General features: G+C 41.8%; 1 protein-coding gene across 1 annotated transcript; it reads right to left on the bottom strand.

Moving 5' to 3' along the window:
* Positions 1-2,657: 2,657 nt before the first annotated feature.
* LOC310965392 (zinc finger protein ZXDC) lies at positions 2,658-24,453 on the bottom strand (the record flags this gene model as incomplete). Its single annotated transcript, XM_083938953.1, has 10 exons — positions 2,658-3,622; positions 5,151-5,252; positions 5,401-5,558; positions 5,677-5,761; positions 8,629-9,404; positions 9,925-10,095; positions 10,318-10,448; positions 20,088-20,166; positions 20,809-20,961; positions 22,440-24,453. 10 exons carry the CDS (start codon positions 24,451-24,453, stop codon positions 3,536-3,538), a joined length of 3,756 nt encoding a protein of 1,251 aa, XP_083795079.1. The 3' UTR covers positions 2,658-3,535.
* Positions 24,454-24,716: the final 263 nt, after the last annotated feature.

Genomic DNA, 24,716 nt, shown 5'->3' with positions numbered 1-24,716 from the left:
CAAGTCGGTTTGCTTTAAGTTTGATTCTGAAGTGATCAAGTCAGTTTGCTTTAAGTTTGATTCTGAAGTTATCAGTCATTGTGCTTTAAGTTTAACTCGTAGCTGTCAAGTCACTCTGCTTTAAGTTTGATTCTAAAGTTATCAAGTCAGTCTGCTTTAAGTTTGATTCTGAAGTCATCAAGTCATTCTGCTTTAAGTTTGATTCTGAAGTTATCAAGTCAGTCTGCTTTAAGTCTGATTGAAGTTATCAAGTCAGTCTGCTTTAAGTTTGATTTGAAGTTATCAAGTCAGTCTGCTTTAAGTTTGATTCTAAAGTTATCAAGTCAGTCTGCTTTAGGTTTGATTCTGAAGATATCAAGTCAGTCTGCTTTAAGTTTGATTTGAAGTTATCAAGTCAGTCTGCTTTAAGTTTGATTTGAAGTTATCAAGTCGGTTTGCTTTAAGTTTGATTCTGAAGTGATCAAGTCAGTTTGCTTTAAGTTTGATTCTAAAGTTATCAAGTCAGTCTGCTTTAAGTCTGATTGAAGTTATCAAGTCAGTCTGCTTTAAGTTTGATTTGAAGTTATCAAGTCAGTCTGCTTTAAGTTTGATTTTGAAGTTATCGAGTCAGTCTGCTTTAGTTTAATTCTGAAGTTATCAAGTCAGTCTGCTTTTTGTTTTATTCTGAAGTTATCAAGTCAGTCTGCTTTAAGTTTGATTCTGAAGTGCTCAAGTCTGTTTGCTTTAAGTTTGATTCTGAAGTTATCAATCATTGTGCTTTAAGTTTGACTCGAAGTTATCAAGTCACTCTGCTTTATGTTTGATTCTAAAGTTATCAAGTCAGTCTGCTTTAAGTTTGATTCTGTAGTTATCAAGTCAGTCGGCTTTAAGTTTGATTCTGAAGTTATTAGGTCAGTCTGCTTTAAGTTTGATTCTGAAGTTATCAAGTCAGTCTGCTTTAATTTTGATTCTGAAGATATCAAGTCAGTCTGCTTTAATTTTGATTCTGTAGTTATCAAGTCAGTCTGCTTTAAATTTGATTCTGTAGTTATCAAGTCAGTCAGCGCTGAGATTGATTCTGAAATTATCAAATCAGTCTGCTTTAGTTTGATTCTGAAGTTATCAAGTCAGTCTGCTTTAAGTTTGATTCTAAAGTTATCAAGTCAGTCTGCTTTAGTTTGATTCTGTAGTTATCAAGTCGGTCTGCTTTAAGTTTGATTCTGTAGATATCAAGTCAGTCGGCTTTAAGTTTGATTTGAGGTTATCAAGTCACTCTGCTTTAATTTTGATTCCGTAGTTAACAAGTCAGTCTGCTTTAAGTTTGATTCTGAAGTTATCATGTCAGTCTGCTTCAAATTTGATTCTGTAGTTTTCAAGTCACTCTGCTTTAAGTTTGATTCTAAAGTTACCAAGTCACTCTGCTTTAAGTTTGATTCTAAAGTTACCAAGTCAGTCTGCTTTAAGTTTGATTCTGAAGTTATCAAGTCTGTTTGCTTTAAGTTTGATTCTGAAGTTATCAAGTCACTCTGCTTTAAGTTTGATTCTAAAGTTACCAAGTCAGTCTGCTTTAAGTTTGATTTTGAAGTTATCGAGTCAGTCTGCTTTAAGTTTGATTCTGAAGTTATCAAGTTAATTTGCTTAAGCTTGATTCTGAAGTTATCAAGTTAATTTGCTTAAGTTTGATTTTAAATTATCAAATCAGTCTGCTTTAATTTTAATTCTGTAGTTATCAAGTCAGTCAGCTCTGAGTTTGATTCTGAAATTTTCAAGTCAGTCAGCTTTAAGTTTGATTCTGAAGTTATCAAGTCAGTCTGCTTTAAGTTTGACTTGAAGTTATCAAGTCAGTCTGCTTTAAGTTTGACTTGAAGTTATCAAGTCAGTCTGCTTTAAGTTTGACTTGAAGTTATCAAGTCAGTGTGGTTTAAGTTTGATTCTGAGGGTATCATTTCTCAGTGTGGACACGTCAGAATTTTGTGGTTTTTACTGCTACAAAGGGAGAATATGCAAACTCCACACAGAAGGCCCCAGCTCGGATTTGAATCCGAAACCCTCTTGCTGTGACAGTGCTAACCACCACTCCACTGTGCCACCTAACAGAAATATGTTATTTCAAATATAATAACTGCCTGCAGGAAACTTTTTGTACAGAGTCCAAATGACGGAAATGCGTTGTGGCGACTGAGAACTTTAAGCCCTGCAAGATAAAGTGATAACATGTACACAACACTTGTCGTAAAAAACTGAGGATAATTTGCTAACATGAAACAATAACGTGAAGAATATTTTGAAAAACAAAGGTCTGGGGCCTAATTTTTTTTGCAATAATGCAATAAAGCAAATTATGCAATCATTCAGTTCAGACTGTGCAGTGTTTTTACCTCTTCACCTTTGGTGCTGACCTTCATCTTCAACAGTGGAATTGTAATGATTTAACAAATCTCTCAACTGGACATGCTGGATTGAACAGAAAGAAACTAGAGCATCTTTCCAAGTTGGGAAAATTATTATGGTTTGGCCATATTTTTCACTGTAGTAATTATTATATTTGCTTGCTTTTTTTCTTCATGAATCCTCATAAATCTGTTTTGTGGTCAAAAAATGAAAACACTGCTTATTCTGTTATAATTATAGAAAAATGAAATAAAGGCCCACCACAAATTCTTTTGATTGTGCTTTGATTCTTTAATTCCTCTGTGTTTGGCTCGGCCATTCTGTAAACCCACAGCTAAATAATAAATAACAGAATTATTACATGAAGGTAGTAACTTACATTATCATTATAATCATTATTACATACTGTATAGAAACACATGGACAGGCATGTTTTCAACATGGACTCACTGCTGCCATAGAAAAATAAATCTAACAAACTGTAAGAAATCAAAATAGCAACAAATAAAGCAGATAACCCACCAGTGGAGGAATGCACAGCGTGAAGTGTCTATAAGGCAACTGGAGCGTGGACAGCACACTGTGTGCATGACTGGCAATGTAGCACCATGGAATAGACACTGTTACTGTCAAAAGCAACAGGACAGAGGAACAAAGCCTCTCATGTCTCGTTGATGACTATGCTCTCAGGTTTTGATTTTGGTACAAACTGGACTTAATATAAACCTAATAATATTCTGAACACAAACAATTCTTATTTCGCCAGTGAATGTTCTCTTATGTCCAGGTCATCGTTATCCCGAAAGCAATGTCAGTCAAAAGCAACTGGACTTGGTTATTTGTCTAGGAAGACGTTTCACCTCTCATCCAAGGTGAAACGTCTTCCTAGACAAATATCCAAGTCCAGTTGCTTTTGACTGAAATTGCTTTGGGAATTCTCATTTCCTCTTGTCAAGGTGCATTGTCTGTGGACTGTCCACCCTCTCCGCAAACTATATTAAGCACACGTCCAAAAAGCCTTTCAAAGTCCTGGGAAAAGGGGAGGCAACCGTTTGATTGAGTCAAACATCTCAGAGTATGTTTGTTGATGTAAACTGTGGACAGTGCTAAGGTGACAGTGAGGTTGATCATCACGGCAGACCTCTGACGTGCAGCTCTGTGGTGGTCATTCCAAGTCCTGAAGGTTGATTGTGCTTCCTGTGAACTGGGAGTTGTCCGAGCCGTTGTCATCCTCTGTCATGACGGAAGGTTCCTGTGAGGAAACACTCGCAGATCTCAGTTCTCGTACATCAAAACTTGGTTTGCAAAGGGTCTGACAATTTCCAAGGAAAGTTAAGCTCAGGAATTTTTGTATCATTTCTCTGATGTAAAAGTCGTACCTTTTGATAGTGAACTAATTTGGGTGAAAACACATTAAAAATCAGCAACAGGTCTTATGGCATGTTCTGGTTAGTAATCAAATAATTTAATTTTACCAATGCACTGCATTCAGGTAATACATCAAATGTACAGATCATCTGCCAACATGCCATGAAATATGAATTCAGTAAAATGACAACCTGTATGCACATCAAGCCCCAACCACAGCGACCTCCTGGTTGATCCAATCAGGAAGTGCTAAAAACTGCAGTTCTCTATTATGAAACCTGCCCCCTAGTGGACACTCAGAGAAGTTTCTCATTGACCCCCATGTTCACAGCAAAATTAAACCTATTTAAGACCTGGTACAAAAAAAACATTCTAGTCTGCATGTTTAAGTCATATCTCCATGACAACAATGCGGGGTTTGAATTTCTTTGACCAGGCTAGTTTTTATTTTAATTGAGGTTAAAGTTTATGAATAATAAATGTGGCTAGATGCTGGCCCTCACTTCTCAACGGAGGCTAGTTGTCCGGATTAGCATCATTAGCATGCTAACTCCGTCGTCTCGACCTGGACTGCGATCATTTGTGCGGTGGTGTTTATATAAGTGGCAAGATGCTTTAAAGTAAAATAAAGAAGCTAACTTAACAACTGTGTACAAACAAATGGTTTAGGAATACAACATGTTCTGCTAATTAAGTAGCCTGCCATCTATGACACATACACTAGATGCTAATCTGGAGCACCAGGAGGATTCGGGTCATGAGGCTCTGTGTTTTACAGTCTATGAGCATGGTACTGTGTTGAATATCAGTTTAAATCATAGATCATAAATGCTGCCTGCACTTTAATCCTGGAGCCGGTGTGTTTTCCACTAGAGACACGAGAGTGCCTGCACTTGACTCTGCTAAAGACTAACCTCCCGTGTCAGTCTCCTCCCTCTAAAAAATGCTGTGTTCGTTACAAATTTAAAAAAATTACGCCCTTTCCCTCCCGGTCCCGGAAAAAAAAATCTCAACATTGACTCCCACTCCCATTTATCTAGCAGCGTGTGCTGTTGGCCTAGCTCCTGGGCGGTGATGCTCCTGGGACACAAGTCTATAGCAGGGCAAATAGAGGCAAACAGAGACAAACAGCCATTCACACTCACATTTACACCTACGGGCAATTTAGAGTCATCAATGAACCTAACACGTGCACGTCTTTGGACTGTGGGAGAAAGCCGGAGAACCCGTAGAAAACCCATGCAAACTCCACACAGAAGGGCCCCAGCCCGGATTCAAACCAGAAAGCCTCTTGCTGTGAGACGACACACCACACCACTGTGCCGCCCCAGATTCAATCATGTTATATTAAAATATTACTGAGCCACAATTTTCATTTTCTATCAGAAATTGTAGATGAAAACTTTTCTCACCTGTAAAATGTTGACAGGCAGGTCTGCAGTTAGCTGAGAGTGGGAGCTGGAGGGCTGAGAGCTCAGCTGAAAGGCCAGGTCACCATCATTGGCTGGGTCATCCTGCATTAACACACATTTGATCACTTCTCTCAACACAAATCAATCAATTCTTTTCATCCCGTTTAGTCAGGTAATAATGTCATCAGAAATACGTACAGTGTGGTTGGAGAAACTGACTGCATTACAATTAGATGTCTAGGGATCTCACCTGCAGCAGCTGAATCTGGACATACTGGGCCCCAGTGATGGGGTCACGCAGAGTCAGGCCCCCATTGGCTACTGCAGCTCCTTCACTATAACAAACACCAGAGGGAGCCGAGGCTGCCTTCGCTCCTTTCGTTTTTCTCTGACTCAATCCTGAAGTCCCTGGAACGGGCAAAGAAAATACCATTATCACAATTGCTTTAGTGTGTACAATTACTTCAGTCTCTGGTCAGACTGAGGAGCATTAAAAATGCCTGAAATCAAACCATGTGTGTCTTACCAGAGGAGGCTGATGGACCTCTTTGCTTCTTCTTTTTGGCCAGCTGAATGGCTCTGTAGTCAGTCCTAGCAGAGCCTCCACTCTCCTGTCAGACAAAAAAGTTACACATAGGTGGCAAAATACACGTGTACGGACGGTGGCACTGCCCACTACAGAGCAGCAGACCATTAAAACCAACAGCTGCTACAGCGACTAAAGAAGCCGCGGTACTCCGCTTGGTCATCGCACTGCACGCACACACAGAGAGAGAGGAGAGACAGGTGAACATGATGTTGTCAATACTGGTTAAAAGGCTCTGTAGTGATGGAGTGGTTCATGTGGATTTGGAAAAGTTCCTTATAAATGACTAAAATACTAAAAAAGGAACTGGAGAGAGTTTGGTGTGGTGGTAGAATGGGTTAGGTTTGATTTTTATTTTTACCAAATTCTTTTTTATCATGTTGCTGTTGCCAGTTTGAACCCACAGTTTTACATTTTAATATTTAGACATTTGTTTACATTTTGCTTTTGTTGTGTTATACAATGACATACAGTTTAAATTAAATAAAAAATTAACATAAATGTCAATTACATTTTTGTAGGAAATTTATTGTTTAGATGAATCGATTAAATAGTTGATAGATTAATCAATAGAAAAATAGTCATTGTGGCAGCCCTAGCGCTTACATTATTCATAATGGAACTTGGCCGCCTACAGTCAGAGATTCTGTGTGTTTAGCTTGTAGCTAGAGCCATAGCAATACATAGCATGCATGCATCCATACATGCATACAATTTTTGCCTTCTAAAATCGGTATTGGCCTAAAATATATCGGTCAAATCGGTCAGGCCCTACGAGTAGCAGCTAACCTATCCTGCAGCAGAGATGAGCAGCAACCTGTAGAGGTCTGTTAAGCCTTCTTTAGACTCTAACAACTTATTAAGGGTGGGTGATGTATCCAGTTTTTAAAATATATCAATATATTTTGAAAAACACAATATTGTGTATATCAAGATTTATGTCATGTTAAAAAAACGTTTTACGTTTCTTTCATGGAGCTGCAAGTTCACCTATTTCTCTTCTCCTCGTCTGTCTCTCACACAACTTCGCCTTGCCCCGCCTTTCTTCCTCTCTGAGGGGAAACCAACACCTGCCCCTCCCCTACCCGCTCCCCCACACACAAGTCCCACATGCAGCACCAACACAGAGGAAAACAAATGAGCGGCAATTAACCGAGGAGGAGTCGGTTAGTGAAATTTAAAACAATGGTTGATACATTTGGAGAAAGTTTGGATTTAAAGTTTCAGATGAGCAGCAGAATACTGTATTCTGTAGAAAATGCTGCAAACAGGCTGTAACTAAAGGTTTGAGCGCGACGAATCTTAACCACCAACAGCGCCATAAAGTGCAATACAAGGAGTGTGTAAAACCTGCTGCAACCCAGAACTTGAAACCTATTTTTTATATCTACATGTTTACACTGTAGATCAAACTTACAAGTTATCAATACTTTATTCTTAAATACTGTTACTTTTTATTGTCTTGAGATGATAAAATATACATTGTGTCTATACCACTGTTGCACTAGCGTGTTTTTTTAAACAACCAAGGCACTTCAACAAAAACCTTTATTTTGTGAAAAAGAAAAAACAGTGATCAAAATTAGAGAACACTTTTAGACCCTCCCAGTTATTGGTGTTAATCTGGCACCTGGTAACAATCGACTTCATTGTTGGACACCCCTATTTACTTTGTAAGATGTCAGCTGCTCTAAGGAGACTGAAACCCTGAGACAGCAGGTTGTCCAGATGAAGACCAAAGGGATGACCCTCTCAGCCATCAGAGAGAGGCTGGGCTTTCATAGTCTGTGATTTCAAAAATATTTAAACTTTACAAGGACACAGATTCATTTAAGTCCCTCAAAAAAGGCCGGTCGTCCACGTAAAACAAGTGCACCAGAGGACAGGATTATGAGAAGACTCTCAACAGGGAATAAGTTCAACACTGCAGCTGGAGTTGCTCTCCAGTTCAGTGCTGAACAGGACAAGAATCTGTCTCTGCACACAGTGTCTCATCGTTTAAGACTTTTTGGACTGAAAGCCCACACTGCAGTGACCAAACCTCTCATCAGCAGAAAGAATAAAAGGCTAGACTTGCTTGGCTGAGGAGCATGTTGTGTGGACAGAGGAGAACTGGTCCAGAGTGACTTCAGTGATGAGAGGACGTTCAGTTTATTTGGGTCTGATGGGAAACATTATGTTCGGGGTAGGACTGAGGAAAAACTGAACCCAAAGTGTGTAAAGAAGTCAGTTCCATTTGGAGGAGGAAGTGTCCTTCTTTGGGGGATGTTTTCTGCAGCAGGAGTTGGGCCTCTTGTACAGCTAAATGGCAGGGTGAATGTAAATGTTTATGTGAACCTCCTTCAGCAACATGCTATTGCTGCAATTGTCTCCCAATCAGCTGCAATTTTAATGAGGACAATGCCCCCTGTCACACTGTTAAACAGGTTCAGCAGTTCACTGAAGCTAAGAATATTGAAACAATGAAATGGCCAGAGTCCAGATCTAAACCCTGTAGAGAATCTCTGGAAAATCCTTGGCAACAAAGTAATGTCTAGGAAACCCACTACAGTTAGTGAACTGTGGAAGAGACTGAGTCAGAATGGACCAAGATCAAACCGGAGCAGTGTGAGAAACTAGTGATGTCTTGTGGGCGGAGATGTGCTGAAGTCATTCAAAGCTGTGGCCTCTACACTTCCTATTCATTTTTGAATCCTATAGAAGAACACATTGTTGAAATCCTCTCTTCTGACACAATGAACACTGTTCTCTAATTTTGATCACTGTTTTTTCACAAAATAAAATAATCAATCAACATATGCAATAGTACTCTCCAACTCCTGGCAGCAGACTCTGATGTGGAAAACCAGAGTTCCACATTAAACTGTGCTCCATGACAGCATGACCACTCACCAAGAAGCTGCTTGGTGAAACAGCATTGAGTTCCTGGTCTTTCTGTGGGCTGAAGCTGCTGCTGTGACTGGGGAAAACAAACTGGTTGGGGACTTTTCTTCCCTCTTGAGGTCCCAGCACCTCCACACAGCCCAGCAGAGGCCCAGCTCCCCCATGACCACCCACCTCCACCACCTTTGAGGGTGAAGCCAGCAGCTCTGCAACAGGGGCCATTGCCAGGGAGGTTGTGGGCTCCACGCTCAGGGCACTGGAAGAGCTAAGTGAGTGTTGTAGATTGGGGTCCACGGAGGCACCAGCATCCTGCATGGTGAGAGCTGTGAGGGTTCCCAGGGCCTCCGAGGTAACCGTCTGCACATCATCCAGATGAAGAGTGCCCTGTATGGGCAGGACGTCGACCACAGTTCCTTCCAAACCTTGGTGGGGGCCCATGTCAGCACTGGCTGCCAGGATAAGAGGGTCCATAGCTTTGGCCAACGTGGCACTGCTACCCAGTGTGGTGCCGACTGAGGAGGGGTCGATGGTGAGGATGCCTGAGCTGACCAGGGAAAGGTCCATGGTGAAAGTACCATTACAGCTGCTCCCAGCGACAGGAATTCCCACTCCGATGCCAGCGGTGGGTGTAGTGCCTCCAGGCACAGCAGAGAAAAGAGAGCTGAGGTCCAAGTTGGTCAGCTGGTCACCCCCGGTGATACCAGGCCCGGCAACTGTTGGGCTGGAGCTGATGAGCTCGCTGCTGGGGGTCAGGGTGGGTGTGGTCTCCATCTGGCTAAGAACATCTGGGATGGAGAAGGTGGAGTAATGTTTTTCCCAGAAACAATGTAGTCCAAATAATTATTTATGTGTAGTTAAACAGTTTCCTACCAGATATTACAGTGATTTTCAATTATCCTGAATATAGCAGTAGCTCCGCCTTAATTCAGTCATTACAGTAATTTACCACTAGTTTCCTAATGAATAAATACCAGTGTCAAGAAACATTTTTACTTACAAAAACAACAGTATTTTTTGTGGCTGATATGGCATACGATCGTGGTGACAATTTCTCTAAAGCTAAATTAGCATTATACAACCATCTGTGAGGATATTTATGGTGCATTTTCTGGATTTTGTTTTGTTTTTACACTGTGTTTTTGTCTGCAAAGAAATAACCTTCATCCAGCATATCATTATATTGAACAGACATAAGTGGGCCTCCTATGAGTTGAACCATTCTGGTTAAGAGGAAGGTTAAGTGGTATTGTCAAACAATTCCATTAAATATATTACTTTTTAGGTGCAACAGTGATGATTACTCACCAGGACTAAGATGATGGTGTTTGAGTATGTGGCTCTTAAGGCTGCTGCGGGAGGAGAAGTGCTTAGAGCAATTGGCCACAGGACAACGGGTCCTCAGGGTGCTGGAATCAAGCTTATGCTTCTTGGAGTGGATGTAAAGGCTGCTGCGTGCTGAGAACTTGGCATTACAGCCTGAAAAACATAAAGGAGACAAACATCGTACCTTGCTCTCTTCAGAAAACTACAAGAGGTCAAAATAATCTATTTAACTACAGTAAAAAGAAAAACTTCTCTGTTCATTTGTAACGAGCCAATTGTTCTTATTTGATTTTGAAATAAAAATGTATAACCTCTGACATTCTTCCAGTAAAAAGTCCTACTACTGTATTTTGTTTGTTTGGCATCAGTGTGTACCTTCTGCAAGGCACTGGAAGGGCTTGGTGCCCAGATGGGTGATACTGTGACCCTTGAGGTGCTCTGCCCGGGTAAAGGATTTCCCACAACCCTCCTCTGTGCAGACAAAGCGACGGTCATCATCATGTTTCCTGTTGACCACAGAGAAGAAGTTTGTGGTCAGTGAGAAATTCATCACTATAGGTACAACAGGCAGCTGATTAGAAAGACTACATAAGAAAACTAGTATCAACACCTCAGAGTTGTATGCCTTCGTCAACAAGTCAGTTGCAGTTTGTCTGTCCAGACTCATATAATACATTAATGGAGACTTTCAAGGAATTTACAAATAAGGAATTAAGTGTATTTTTGGCAAAGTTATCACTGTATTGACATGTGATTCAGTGATTAATTTCCATTGAGAAACATGCAATCTTCACTTAGGGCGCACTCACACTGTCCATTCGTACTGCGCCCAAGCCCGCATCACAGCTAAAGTCTAGTTTGTTTGACCACGGTACAGTTGTACTAACTGTACCGTGACCAGGTACGGCACGCTCACCAGAGGTGGGCTTTAGTAAAGCACGGATGCACATGTACGGGCACGAGCATTCGCACGTGTACGAGCGCGAGCAATGACAGTGGTTCTGGGACTATTTATGCACTATTTATATACGACGGTTCCCCACGACAGACATTTAAAAAGATGCTGCCGAACGGTTCATGGTGGTCTAATGCGGAGGTATGCGTATGATTTATTCAAAACTGCGATTAACTCTTCAGACAGAGATTAATCTGCTATCAACATGACACATTGAAAACCTAATAAATAAATCACAGAGCAAAACATACGAATGTGGTGAAAAGATATTTCATTAATTTCTCAGTGTTAACAGAGTTTGGTTTCACAGCTTAACGTATCACACTGCACGTGAACAACCGCAATCACGGCACACACTAGTTTTATTCTGTACAGCTGCAGGTAATCAACAGAACAGGTGAGTCACATGACCACATTACGTCGTCATCATAAATCAGAGCCATAACAAAACAAGACTCATTCATAAAAGGGGCACAATAATTAATTAATGAGAGCACATCTCTCAAAATAAAAGTCCTCACAATTAATAACGAAACTGCATCCGAGCTAGGGAAACTATTTTCTGTACAGGAACTAATGAATGCAATTAAGCTCATGCAAGCTGGAAAATCCCACAGACCCGATGGGTTCCCAAGCTAATTTTTAAAAAAAATTGCAGACCAGCTGTCTCCCATCCTGCTCTCTGTGTTCGTGGAGTCACACACCAGAGGTCCCCTTACCCTTTAACTATACTCACCCTATCATTAGGAGGCAGACAAAGCCCCCACCACAGCGACTTCCTGAATGATCCAATCAGGAAGTGCCAAAAGCTGCAGTTCTCAGAGTGTCCAGTAGTTTGAACAATAGAGCAGTTTCTCATTGACCCCTATGTTAAACAGCACGATTTTCACAGCATAATTAAACCTATTTAGGACTTGTTTACAAAAAAACATTCTGGTCTGTTAAGTCATATCTCCATGACATCACTGAGGGGGGTGAATATTTTTGTAATAAGCTAGTTTTTATTTTATTGGAAGTTAAAGTTCATGAATAATTAGGGGTGTGGCCTCTTGAGTGCCAGTTAGCCCCTGGCCCTCACTTCTCCTCGGAGGCTAGTTGTCAGGATTAGCATCATTAGCATGCTAACTCCGTCATATGAACCTGGACTGCGGTCATTCGTGTTGTGGTGTTTCCATCAGTGACAAGATGGTTTTCTCTTTGATCAACTTTACCAACATATGGTTTAGGAACACACCTGTTAACGTTAGCTTTGGTACACTAATTAATTAGCCGCATCTGCACTACCATTTGCAGTACAGTCTGCTATCTATGGCACATACGCTAGATGCTAATCTGGAGCACCAGGAGGATTCTGGCCGTGAGGCTCTGTGTTTTACAGTCTATGAGCATGGTACTGTATTGAATATCAGTTTAAATCATAGATCATAAATTCTGCCTGCACTTCAACCCCAGAGCCGGTGCGTTTTCCACTAGAGACACAGGAGTGCCTGCACTAGACTCGCCGAGCCGTTTTTTTTTCCACAAACTTTATTTCATATCATAGCCGGTGAAGTCTCCGCAAGAGACACGGGACTTACACTGACTTTAATCTAGAAACGTGTTCTGTTAGCCTACCTCACGGGGCTAATGTGAGCTAATGTGGCTAATTCTGTAAGCGTCACCCAGACGGACGTATCTCCCTCCCCCAACTTCAAGTCAATGCCCTTTTTTGGTAAGAGGAAATGTGGAGGAGTCAAAGTCTGACAAGATGGCTTCTCCCAGAACCAAATATGATTGGATCAAGTTGAGAGAATGGGCCCCAGCGGAGAGGCTACGTCCATTTTATATACAGTCTATGAGGCAGAATTAACAAAATTAAAATTAATGTTTTGCCCAAATTCGTGTACATATTTCAGAGCATTCCTCTATACCTATCTAAATCATTTTTCATGTCAGTGCACAATTCGGTGTTAGGATTTATATGGAACAAGAAAAAAACCTGAATCCAGAAAATAATCTTACAACAGCATCGTAAACATGGAGGATTATCCCTCCCTAACTTCCAGTTTTACTATTGGGCTGCCAACATTAGGTCTATGCTGTTTTGGAAAGATTATCCATCTGGTGACACTACCCCTGAGTGGTTACGAATGGAAAACTCCTCGTTTTCATGCTTCTTTACACTCACTTATATGCTCAAAACTTCTTCTTTTGAAAAGATGTAAATGTAATGTAAATTCACCTCAAATCCAATTGTGAAACACTTTTAGGATTCTGACACAGTTCAGACAAAGTTTTTTTTCTCAGGGATCTGCCCACTTCTGCTCCTATAACAAAAAACCACCAGTTCATACCATCAATCATAGTTGCCACAATAGAGAATTTGTTGATAATGTTTTTGCATCTTTTGATCAACTAAAGCTTAAATTTAACATCCCAAACTCTCAGCTTTTTAGATTTTCGCAGCTCTGTAGTTTCATATCAACATAATTTACTCACTTCCCTCCCAACCACCCAACACCCTCCTAAATTCCATTCTGAAGCTTGATTCAGGTTCCAAAGAGAATATTGGGAACATATAGTCCCTACTAAATACACAAAGTTTGGAATCTTTGACGTCATTAAAGACTCTGTGGCAGGGGGATTTGGGGTTTGAACTTTCTGAGGAGATTTGGGAAAGGGCTTTAGACAGAATACAATCCCCTTCAATCGGCTTACGGCACACAGTTATCCAGTTCAAGATCATTCACCTTCATTGGTCTAAAGTGAGATAAGCAAAGTTCGCACCTAGCGTCATACGATTTGTGATCGTTGCAGGCAGGCACCAGCCACCCTCTCGAGTATGCTCTGGTTTTATTCAAAACATGTGCCGCAAAGCCGTTAGCTATTATCTATCTTTGCTTACAATGGATACAGAGAAGGAAGGAGTTTTAGGCAGAAAGTTTCACTTCAAAAAAGGTGCCCAACAGATCTTTGGAGAAAACAAAAGTAATCTGCACAGTTTGCAAAGCAGAATTCAATTACCACAGAAGTAATTCGAAATATCACCTCAAAGCAAAGCACCCTACAGACGCTACAGGACTTCGCCAGTCTAAATTACAGGAGAGTTGTACTCGGCAGCTAACGAAACCTGTAAGTGAGATGGTAACTAATGCTTTGGCTGACTAGATAGCTAGAAACTGCTAAGAATCAGAATCAAATCAGAAATACTTTAATAACTCCAGGGAGAAATTGTTTTTTTTTTTTCAAACTCCAGCTATACAAATAACATATTTAACATCAACAATACAGTATATCGTCAAAAATATAAACCAGTATTTATATAAAACAGTATATATATATACAGTTCAGGCCAAAAGTTTGGACACACCTTCTCATTCAATGAGTTTCCTTTCTTATCATGACTATTGACATTGTAGATTCACACTGAAGGCATCAAAACTATGAATTAACACATGTGGAAATGTGTTTTTTCACAAAAAAAGTGTAAAACAACTGAAAATATGCCCTTTATTCTAGTTTCTTCAAAGTAGCCACCTTTTACTCTGATTACTGCTTTGCACACACTCTGCATTCTCCTGATGAGCTTCAAGAGGTAGTCACCTGAAATGGTTTTCCCTCCACAGGTGTGCCCTGTCAGCTTCAATAAGTGGGTTTTCTTGCCTTATAAATGGGGTTGGGACCCACAGTTGTGTTGTACAGAAGTCAGGTGGATACACAGCTGATAGTCCCACTGAATAGACTGTTAGAATTTGTATTATGGCAAGAAAAAAGCAGCTAAGTAAAGAAAAATAAGTGGCCATCATTACTTTAAGAAATGATGGTCAGTCAGTCCGAAAAATTGGGAAAACTTTGAAAGTGTCCCCAAGTGCAGTCGTAAAAACCATCAAGCGCTACAAAGAAACTGGCTCACATGAGGACCGCCCCAGGAAAGGAAGACCAAGAGTTCCCTCTGCTGCGGAGGATAAGTTCATCCGAGTCCCCAGCCTCAGAAATGGCAGGTTAACAGCAGCTCAGGTTAGAGAGCAGGTCAATGCCACACAGAGTTCTAGCGGCAGACACATCTCAAGAACAACTGTTAAGAGGGGACTGTGAGAAACAGGCCTTCATGGTAGAATAGCTGCTAGGAAACCACTGCTAAGGACAGTGCTAAGCATCTCAAGTGCTAAGCATCTCTGGGAACTCCTTCAAGACTGTTGGAAGACCATTTCAGGTGACTACCTGTTGAAGCTCATCAAGAGAATGCAGTGTGTGCAAAGCAGTAATCAGAGCAAAAGGTAGCTACTTTGAAGGAACTAGAATATAAAGACATATTTTCAGTTGTTTCACACTTTTTTGTTAAGTCAATATTTCCACATGTGTTAATTCATAATTTTGATGCCTTCAGTCTGAATCTACAATTTTCATAGTCATGAAAATAAAGAAAACTCTTTTGAATGAGAAGGTGTGTCCAAACTTTTGGTCTGTACTGTATGTATGTATATATATAAAATATATATACTCTATATAAAATATCAAAATTACAATGGTAATGTATATACAGGTCAAAAGGACTGTAATAAAGTACAAAATACCGTAAAAATGTCCAAATAACAGATTGTATGATTGAGTCCATATTACAGAGAGGAGGAAACAGACTCTCCTAAGGATGCATTGTATAGCATTGTAGCAGACGATGGATTGAGAGAAGTAATTAGGGCCCGAGCGCCGCCAGCAAGGGACCTATTGTATTTGTAAGGATTATTGTTCCCTAGTATTATTTTTAATTTGTTTTTTATTAATAATATTATTTTACCAAATGAATTGCCTTATTGAGGACCTCAACATATGTAAAAAGTCCCCAAAACTTGTAAACTTGTCAAATCTGGTGTAAATTTAGGTATTTTATGGCTCTCATGCATGGTTTGGCAAAATGACTCAGGAGCGAACATTGAGCCTCTCGATGAGGTTTCACCTAGAGTTACGAAAAATCAGTAGGCTCATAGAGAGTGAGGAGACGCACGAAAAAGCCTCAAGAAGCGACATCAAAATTGTACTATCTGAAGACCCTTGTGATCAAAGTTACCTCATATCGTTCCGTTTTTTTTAAAGTGTGAGCCCATGGCATGACAAGAGCCCTGCCCTGAGCAGACCTAGATGACATCATAGACTCACAGTGAGAGCACCCCCTACTGGCACACCTTAAATCACAGCCCCTCCTCCAGGATGGACGTACTTTTATGAAAATCAGTAGGCTTATATAACACCTCCAGACGTAAAAAAAAGCCACTTGGAGCAAAATCTTAGAGTCAACAGGAAGTCGGCCATTTTCTGACATTTCTGTCATATCTTAAAAAACTCCTCCTAGAGATTTAACCTGATTGACTTCAAAACTGGCCAGTATCATCTTAAGACCTTTGTGATCAAAGTTACCTCATATCGATTCATTTTTCTGGAGTATGTGGTCGTGCTGTGTCAGCGAATATTGGCGTCACGTTATAAAACAGGAAGTTGCTGTTACTTGAGTATACATTGTCCAATCTGCTCCAAACTTCTGATGGTGGATGAGACTCCGGGCCTGAACAGAACCACATTTCAATTTTCACTCATAGTCAGAGCACCTCTTATTGGCAACAGGAAATATGTGGCTTTTTGATGGTGTCAAACTTTAGCGAACTCCTCCTAGAGATTGAATGTCATCACCTTCAAAATCGGCCTGTACCATCTAAAGACTTTAGTGATCAAAGTTACCTCATATCGTTTCGTTTTTCTGGAGCGTCTGGCAAGTGGCCTGGCAGCGAATATTGGCGACACATTATGCAACAGGAAGTTGCTGTTACTTTAGCATACATTGTTTCACAGCCACAGCGCCACCTGTTAGCAACAGGAAGTCAGCAAGCAAAGCACGTCACTCTCACAGGGGAACATTGGACTTCTGTGAGCAATGACAACTACTTGGGCATCACAGCGCACTTCATTAATAAAGAATGGAACCTGAAATGTTCCAAGTACCTTTGTACTGACTGAGTAAAACAGAAGAGCAACATTATGCTGAGGCATGTGCTGATCATTTTCTGGAGATCGCAAAAGAGTGGAAAATTAAAGAAAAGTTAACCACACTTGTCAGTGACGGTGTTCGTAACATGGTTGCAGCCGCAAGACTTCCATTCAAACACCTGCTCTGCACGGCCCAGTCTTCAAAGAGCTCCTTCTCCTTACGTACAAAGCTCTTATTGGTCAGGCTCCGTCGTATCTTAAAGAGCTCATAGTACCGTATCACCCAACTAGATCTCTGCGCTCTGAGAATGCAGGGCTACTCGTCGTTCCTAGAGTCTCCAAAAGTAGAATGGGAGGCAGAGCCTTCAGCTACCAAGCTCCTCTCCTGTGGAACAAACTCCCAAATGTTATTCGGGAGGCAGACACTGTCCCCTTATTTAAAAGTAAACTTAAAACTTTCCTTTTTGATAAAGCTTACAGCTAGGGCTTACGATGAGACTTTATTCTGCTTAATTATGCTGCTATAGGCCTAGTCTGCCGGGGGATAATACTTTTCCTGATACTCTGAGCTTCTCTCCTCTCTGTCTGAATCATTCATGTCCCATCAATGCATGTTACTGATTCAGCTTCTTCCCCGGAGCTGTTTGTGCTTTGTCGTCTCGCAGGTCTTTACTGATCGTGGTGGTGCCTGCTGCCGTGGTCCTACATGACGCTTCCTGCTGCTATTATCACTGTTACTCATATATACCATCACTAGTTTAATAAACTATAAAATTTGTAGCTGTATCGTAGCTGCTATTGCCACTACTCATCATTGATCATGTTTGCCACCATAATTATTATCATTTTCATATTCTGTCACCTTAGCTGTGCTTGTTTCTACTATTCTGTTGTATTAACTGCCTTAACATATACGTTATATTCACATTACTATAAATATTATAGTTACTGTTAGGCTTTGCTTGCATCTCTGGAAGTGTGTCTGTCTGTCTCTCTCTGTCCATCTGTGTGTCTTTTCTCTCTTTCTCTCTCCTTTTCTTCCTCCCCAACCGGTCAAGACAGATGGCCGTCCTCCACAGAGCTGGGTCTGTCTGACGTTCCTGCCTGTTATAGGGAAGGTTTTCGTTGCCACTGGACTCTACAGAGGAATTGTTGGGTCTATGTAAATCATAAATAAGTCATTGAGTGTGGTCTTTACCTACTCTGTAAAGTGTCCTGAGATAACTTTTGTTATGATTTGACACTATAAATAAAATTGAATTGAATTGAGAACAACCACGGTTTCCCTTCACAACAGTGGATTTGAAAGTGTGCAGGCTAAATGTTGCAAGCTTGTCGGGCACTTCAAGCATAGACTATCTAACACTCAGGAAGTTGGCTTGAACAGAAGGAAGAAACACTCGTTCAGGACATTGCAACAATATGGAATTCCACCCTAGAGATGGTCAAGTGAATCCAGCTAAACAAATCTCCACTGATCGCTACCCTGGCTCAACAAAACAGCAACGTTGCCATGTTAACAGCACAGGAGCTTGCCTAACTGCAAAGGTTGGAGGACCTACTTGAACCTTGCAGGTAAAATATTTTCTGTGTGTGTGTGTGTGTGTGGGTGTGTGTGTGTGTGTGTGTGGCATGCAGACAGGGAGGTAGTGAATGTCTTTCTCTGTGACAATTAGCTGACATGTTTATCATCTTGCGCTTTCCATTGCAGACATGTGACTGGACTGCTGGGGGGAGAGCAGTACGTCTCCTGTTCAGTGGTGTTGCCATCCTTGTGCCACTTGTTCAGACTTATGGTGGAGCCCTCAGACAATGATCCAGTCTACATAGTGATATTCAAGAGTCTTTACCACAGACCTAGCTAAAAGGAAGGCCAGCACCAACCTCACATGGCTGAAGATCGCTACTGCACTTGACCCCAGGTTTAAGGACCTGAAGTGTCTTCCCAAAGCTGAAAGGAGTGAGATGGGGGCTTCATTAAGCAACCTGATGATGGGAAAGAGTCCTGCACAAATACCACCTACAGGGGCAACAGAGGAACAGCCACCAAAGAAGGGGAGGATGTCTGTTTTCTTGCTGAGTTCTTCTGACACAGATACAGAGGAAGAGGAAGAGTCCATAGAACAATGTGTGAACAACTACCAAAAAAAATGGCCACGGAGGGGAGTCCTCTACAGTGGTGGTCAAAGAGAGAAGGAGCACATACCAGGCTGGCAAGCACTGCATGCAGGTACCTGTCAACCCCTGCAACCAGTGACCTGTGAGAGGTTGCTCTCACTCAGGCTACATCATCCAAAAGAAGAGAGCTGCTTTGTCCCCTGACAATGTAAACAGACTGGTCTGCCTCAGTAACTGGCTGAATGGAAACGAGGACTACGCTGATTGTTGTTGTTCTATAGAGTGAAAACGATTTATCATTCTGAACTCACAGCAAAATATTTCCTTGTTCATTTTCCATAATTGCATGTTCTATTGTAAACCTTTTTGAAATTCAACTGTCACTGTAACATATAGGCCTTGGTTTTTTTTTATTATTAGTGCATATAAGAAATATGCCTTTTTCAAGCTGACCTTGGCCTTGATGGTTTCTTTGGAAATCTGTAGTTAACAGGAGAGAATCTGTGCTAAAAGTTAAAAAGCTGCTATTAACCAATAGTATTTGAATTTAAATAATCCCTTTGGGTTGATTCTAGATAAATTCCATCATTTTACATTTAAATATCCATTATTACATGATTTAGTTTTAAGAAGAAAGAAAGCAATGAATCACTGCAAATTGTGTGATTAATTAGTTAATTGTTTTAATCAAATGAAAGCACTATTTATTTCTGCTCATCAATGCCTTTAAATACATGTACTTTGACACTGTCTATATACAAATATAAATGGAGCAAAAACGCCATTTTAGTGCCTTCACCGCACTGCCCCGAGCTTATCAGTGTTAGCCATATTCCGCTGTTAACGACTCTCCTGGATTTCTCTGTTAATAGTTGTTACATGACAAAATTGTCTCAATGGCTTATTTGATGAATGTATTCACCAAAAAAGGGCCTGGGATGATTTTACACCAGAATTTCACTTGAGTGCAAAATGTGGCATGTGCACCTCAAAACCCAAAGCCCAAAAGGGGAATAGTCTTAAGTCAGGGTAGCTCCACTCAGTATTTGACGTTGACAGTAACTGTAATAAACATCCTGTTTATTAACAGATTATTTTCTCGGATATAAACACTTACCGTTTATGTCGGAGCAACTTAGACATGCTGGTGAAGGACCAGCTACAGCCCTGCGAGTCACAGAGAAACGGCCTCTCACCTGGAAACAGGAAATAAGACTTTTATTTACCAGTGAACAGGTTCTACCAATCAACAACACAGATGTCACCAGGATCGATAAGTGGTAACCTGCTAATTTTGAGCTTAACCCAGATCACTAGACTGGATCAGTATCTGGCTGTTAAGTCTGACGTAAAACCCTTTCAAAATACGATTTACGGTTCCAAACGCAAACGGCCGAACATGTGAACAATAACGATCACCTCTTTTGTCAGGTAGACATTATTTTCCTCAATAAGACAGCGGTAAAATGACAATGACAACTCAGATCTATTCTAACAACGGGGAACATAGCACTGCGGCGTTGGAGAAATGCAAGGTTAGGACCAGCTTGGACCCAGATATCATATTTTGAAAGGGTTCTACGTCACCTCTTAACAGCCAGATAGGCACATTCTTAGTTTTGCAGTTATAATATTTTTTTAAATATGCAGTATTAACAGCTTCTGTCATCTGAAATGAGTGAACAGAAAGCAACAGTTGTAGTATCATGTTATTGATGAATTACTTATTCTTAAAGAAAACGGCCTCAAACAACTCTGTGAAGAGCCTTCCCTTCCGGCTGAACCAGTGGGGGAAGTTATAGAAAGAACACTGAGACTCTACTGTAGTATTATCTTACCAGTGTGACTTCTCATATGGATTTTGAGACGACAGGCCTTATCATATGTCTTATCACAGCCTGGGTAGGTGCAGGTGAAGTGGCCCGTTTCTCTGAAGTGAGTGCGATTGTGGGAGAATAGGGCACTGAAGGTGATGAAGGTTTTCTCACAGCCTGCACATGACACAGGGGACCATTTAGGAAGACAACGTAGATGTGCTTTGGAATAAAGCATCAGGCAGAAAAACATGACAACATGACTGTGTTTACGAGCATCACCTGACACAGTGGTTCTCAAACTTTGTGAATGACGTACCACCTAAGAAAATATCAGGCTCTCTTAGGGCGCACTCATACTGTCCTTCCGCACCGCGCCAAAACTGTTTTTTCAGGTCAAGCCTAGTGCGTTTGACCAGTGTGAGTGCACCCGCTCCGCGCATAACTGCGGCCAGCAGGCTGTCCACGGCCCTCCTGAGAGAGGTGGGCTTGTGTAGAGCGCATTTGCACATGTACGAGCACGAGCGTGCGGACGTGTACGAGCAGGAAGCCCACGGCGGTTCTGACGTCATTTATGTGCGCCTGTTCGGAAATAGAAAATAGAAGGACGGACCATGCGCGGACATTTAACAACAACAACAATGGCGGCGAAAGGTTCACGTTGGTGTGATGCGGAGGTGCAGTGTTTACCGCAGATTTTGGTCGGATGAAAATATTCAAAAACAGTCGAACAAGACGCACAAAAACTCAGAGGTCTATGGAAAGATTTGTAAACAAAGCGACGCATCGCGATGACGTCAATCAATGCGTGTGACGTGTTACGGCGTGATGACGTATGGACAGCAAGAAGCATTTGCGCGAGGCCCAGGCAGTGCGAGTACAAACGGGCCTGGGGCGCGCGGGGGGGGGGCAAGTACCCTAAAGCCCGGGGCGCGGTGCGGAAGGACAGTGTGAGTGCGCCCTTAGGTACCACTACTCAGACAAATGTTCAAATACAGCAGCGTAGGCCGACACTATTCAGCTACAGACAGGACGGTTAATTCCTAATCAGAAGATTATTTATTATTGACTGTCTTCAGCCATGACTTCAGTTTCAGAAGGACTGCTCTAAATATTCTCCTCTTGTTTTGCACTTCTCTTCCTTATAGTTCCCATTTGGAGCTGTGATTGCAGTGTTTTTAAACCAATCATTTTACATCTGCTTACTATCACAGTTTAGCTCCTAACTCATGAACATGACTTCATACCAGGCTGATATTGGAACAAAAATCTTACAGGAAATGCTAAAATTATTTTTATTTATTATATTTCATGGATCTTAAAAGTTCAAGTATTTTATTTCAAAATGTTGTAGATTTTCATAGTATTATATTAATTTAGTAATTAATGTGTCCTTTTTTTATTTTGGATATTCCTTCGCATACCAGAGAGAGCTTGCTTTCCACGAATGGTACACGTACCACAGTTTGAGAACCTGTGACACTGATGGTCTGTTTCAAACAGGTAATTTGCTTAATAGCAAATGTTTACCATTGTGCTGTTGTATGATACCAAAACATCAGCCAACAGCAATAGAAGTGTGTAATGATAAAGGGAAACCATAATGATAAATTAAAGCAAAATTAAAAAAACATCCAACATTTAGCTGTTGTTACCTGGGAATTCACACTTGTGGGGCCTCTCTGGTTCGAAGTGGGCCCTCTGGTGATTGGTGAGTCTTGTGGCACTGCGAAACCTCTCACTGCAGATCTCACAGATGAAGGTATTATCCTGCTCATGGACTTTAAAATGAGCCTTCAGGTTGTAGACTGTGGTGAATCGCCGGCCACAGCCTTCAAACTGACAGGTGTGTGGCCGCTGCTTGTCATGAGACTGAAGATGCCTCTTTAATTTGTAAGAGGTGGCAAAAGCCCAGCTGCAGCCCTCTATGGTGCACTGGTAGGGGCGTGGGTCCTCAGCATGGTTCAGAAGGTGAACCTTAAGTTTCTGACGTGTATCATATGTACAGGAGCAGCCCGGCTCTGGGCACCCATAAGAGACCACAGTCTCTTTCTTGGACCTTATTAGTGGTACAAACTGGAAGTCCCCGTTACCACAGTCTGCCATAGTGGCTTTAGGAGACGGGTTGACCAGATCAGTCTCTGTTACGGCATACAGCGGCCCTGCTTCCTGCTTGACAATGGGACAGGAGTCCAGAGAAGTGCCAAGCTCTGATAATGGGCAGTCATCTGCCAGAGCCAGCTCTGAGTCGCTCACAGACAAACCCGGCCTGGGCTCTTCCTGCTGGTTAGAGCTGGATACTGTTAGCGTGCTGATCTTTCCAATGGATTTAGTGCCACTATCATAGTTGAGAAGTACTATATCCTCATGATCTTTCATGCCTAGGTGCTCCTTTAAGCTGACCATGTCATCATCTTTATGTACATATCCTTCTGGTGGGGCAGCGAGAGTCAGTATACCGTTTTCTATGGTCACTATGATGCTTTGGTTGTTTATTGTGATAGTTCCGGAAAAGGTTTCACTAGCAGGAGGACTTGTGGAGGCCGTGGTCGGGTTTGCACTGTCCTGCAGCCCAACCGATGATGAAATAAAGTCCGAGGTGTCCATGGCTTCCACAACGCCGGAGTTCCTTGAAATCAAGGCACAGCTCTCGTCAATACGGGACTGCGACGAAAAGTCCCTGACCAGTTTACTTTCATTGTTTTCGGTACAAATCTGGCCACATATCTTATCACCATATTTGTTTGTCAAAACAACGTCTTCGATAGTGTGGCGATAGACAGTCTGTTTAGCATTAGCCACGGTATAATTATCGTTTAGTAAATTGAAAACATGGTCGGTTTTTTTCAGGGCTTGGGTATCAAGACAGTTTAAGTTGTCATTAGATTCACAGAGATGAACGTCACTGCTGTTACCAGCCTCCATGGAGCCACAGGGATTTGCTTTCGAGCACTCTGGTGTTTTACCTTTCATTTGATTGCCGCCCTCAGATGATACATCGGGTCGATGTTTGCTTGCTTCGCAGTTTCCATCCTCCTCAACAACATTAAAAATAACGTGCAATTCCTGGGTAGTTTCATCTGCAGTGCTCGCGGCGGTGAAGCACCCCGGAGCTGTAGCGCTGTGGCTGGCCAGTGAGGGCTGTTTGAAGGCGCCGTCCTCACGCTGCTGCCGTAAAACTGGAAACGGTAACGTTAACTGCCGATGCGGCATCGGTTCCTCTTCCCCTTCAAACAGAGGCAGCGCCATTTGCATCACATTATCCCCACTTTCTACCCTGCATTTCCAGGCAGTCCTAACAAAATCCTGCGAACCAAGCAGTACATCGAGCTCCCTTTCTTTCTCTGTGTTCACGTTATTAAGTCCGACATTCTGTCTGACACCCAGTAAATTGGTTTTATCGGTTGGTTGCGGTTTGCTGTCAGGCAAACAAGTCGCTCCGCTGCCATTTTCCGCCAGTAGGTGAAACGACGATGTCCTCGGCATGCTGTTGTTATTGTTGTCACTTTGTGGTTCATGCGAATCCAATAATCGCTCCGCTTCGTTTTCAGGGGAAATAAAACGAGGCATCGACCCTGCCGCTGATCGAAGTGGCGACAAAGTAGTTCTGTGTAGGGCGCCATGTTGAGAGTGAATGTTTTGGACACCAGAAAGCCCCTGGATTTCCATCTTGGTATCCCTGTAGCAGCGACACAGTAAAGGCCCGCCCTAGTAAACGGAGGCGTTCCAGAGAGCCACACAGTTTGAGTAGCACAGTTTACAGAAGGCCGAATGCTGCCTTCAAGGCCAGCATGGAAATTTGCAGGTGGAGCTTTTCCTGCTTCGGCTTCCTGACTGTTCCGAAATCACAGGAGGAGACGCTTTTATTTGTCTCCTGGCCGGCGTCTCTGGAGTGAACCTCCGTCCCTGCACTCAGCAGCAGAAACAGGACA

Source organism: Echiichthys vipera (genome assembly GCF_963691815.1).
Source record: "Echiichthys vipera genome assembly, chromosome: X".
NCBI classification, from domain to species: Eukaryota; Metazoa; Chordata; class Actinopteri; order Perciformes; family Trachinidae; genus Echiichthys; species Echiichthys vipera.
Note: the sequence above shows the minus strand (reverse complement) of the source record. Positions and strands in the feature narration are given on the sequence as shown.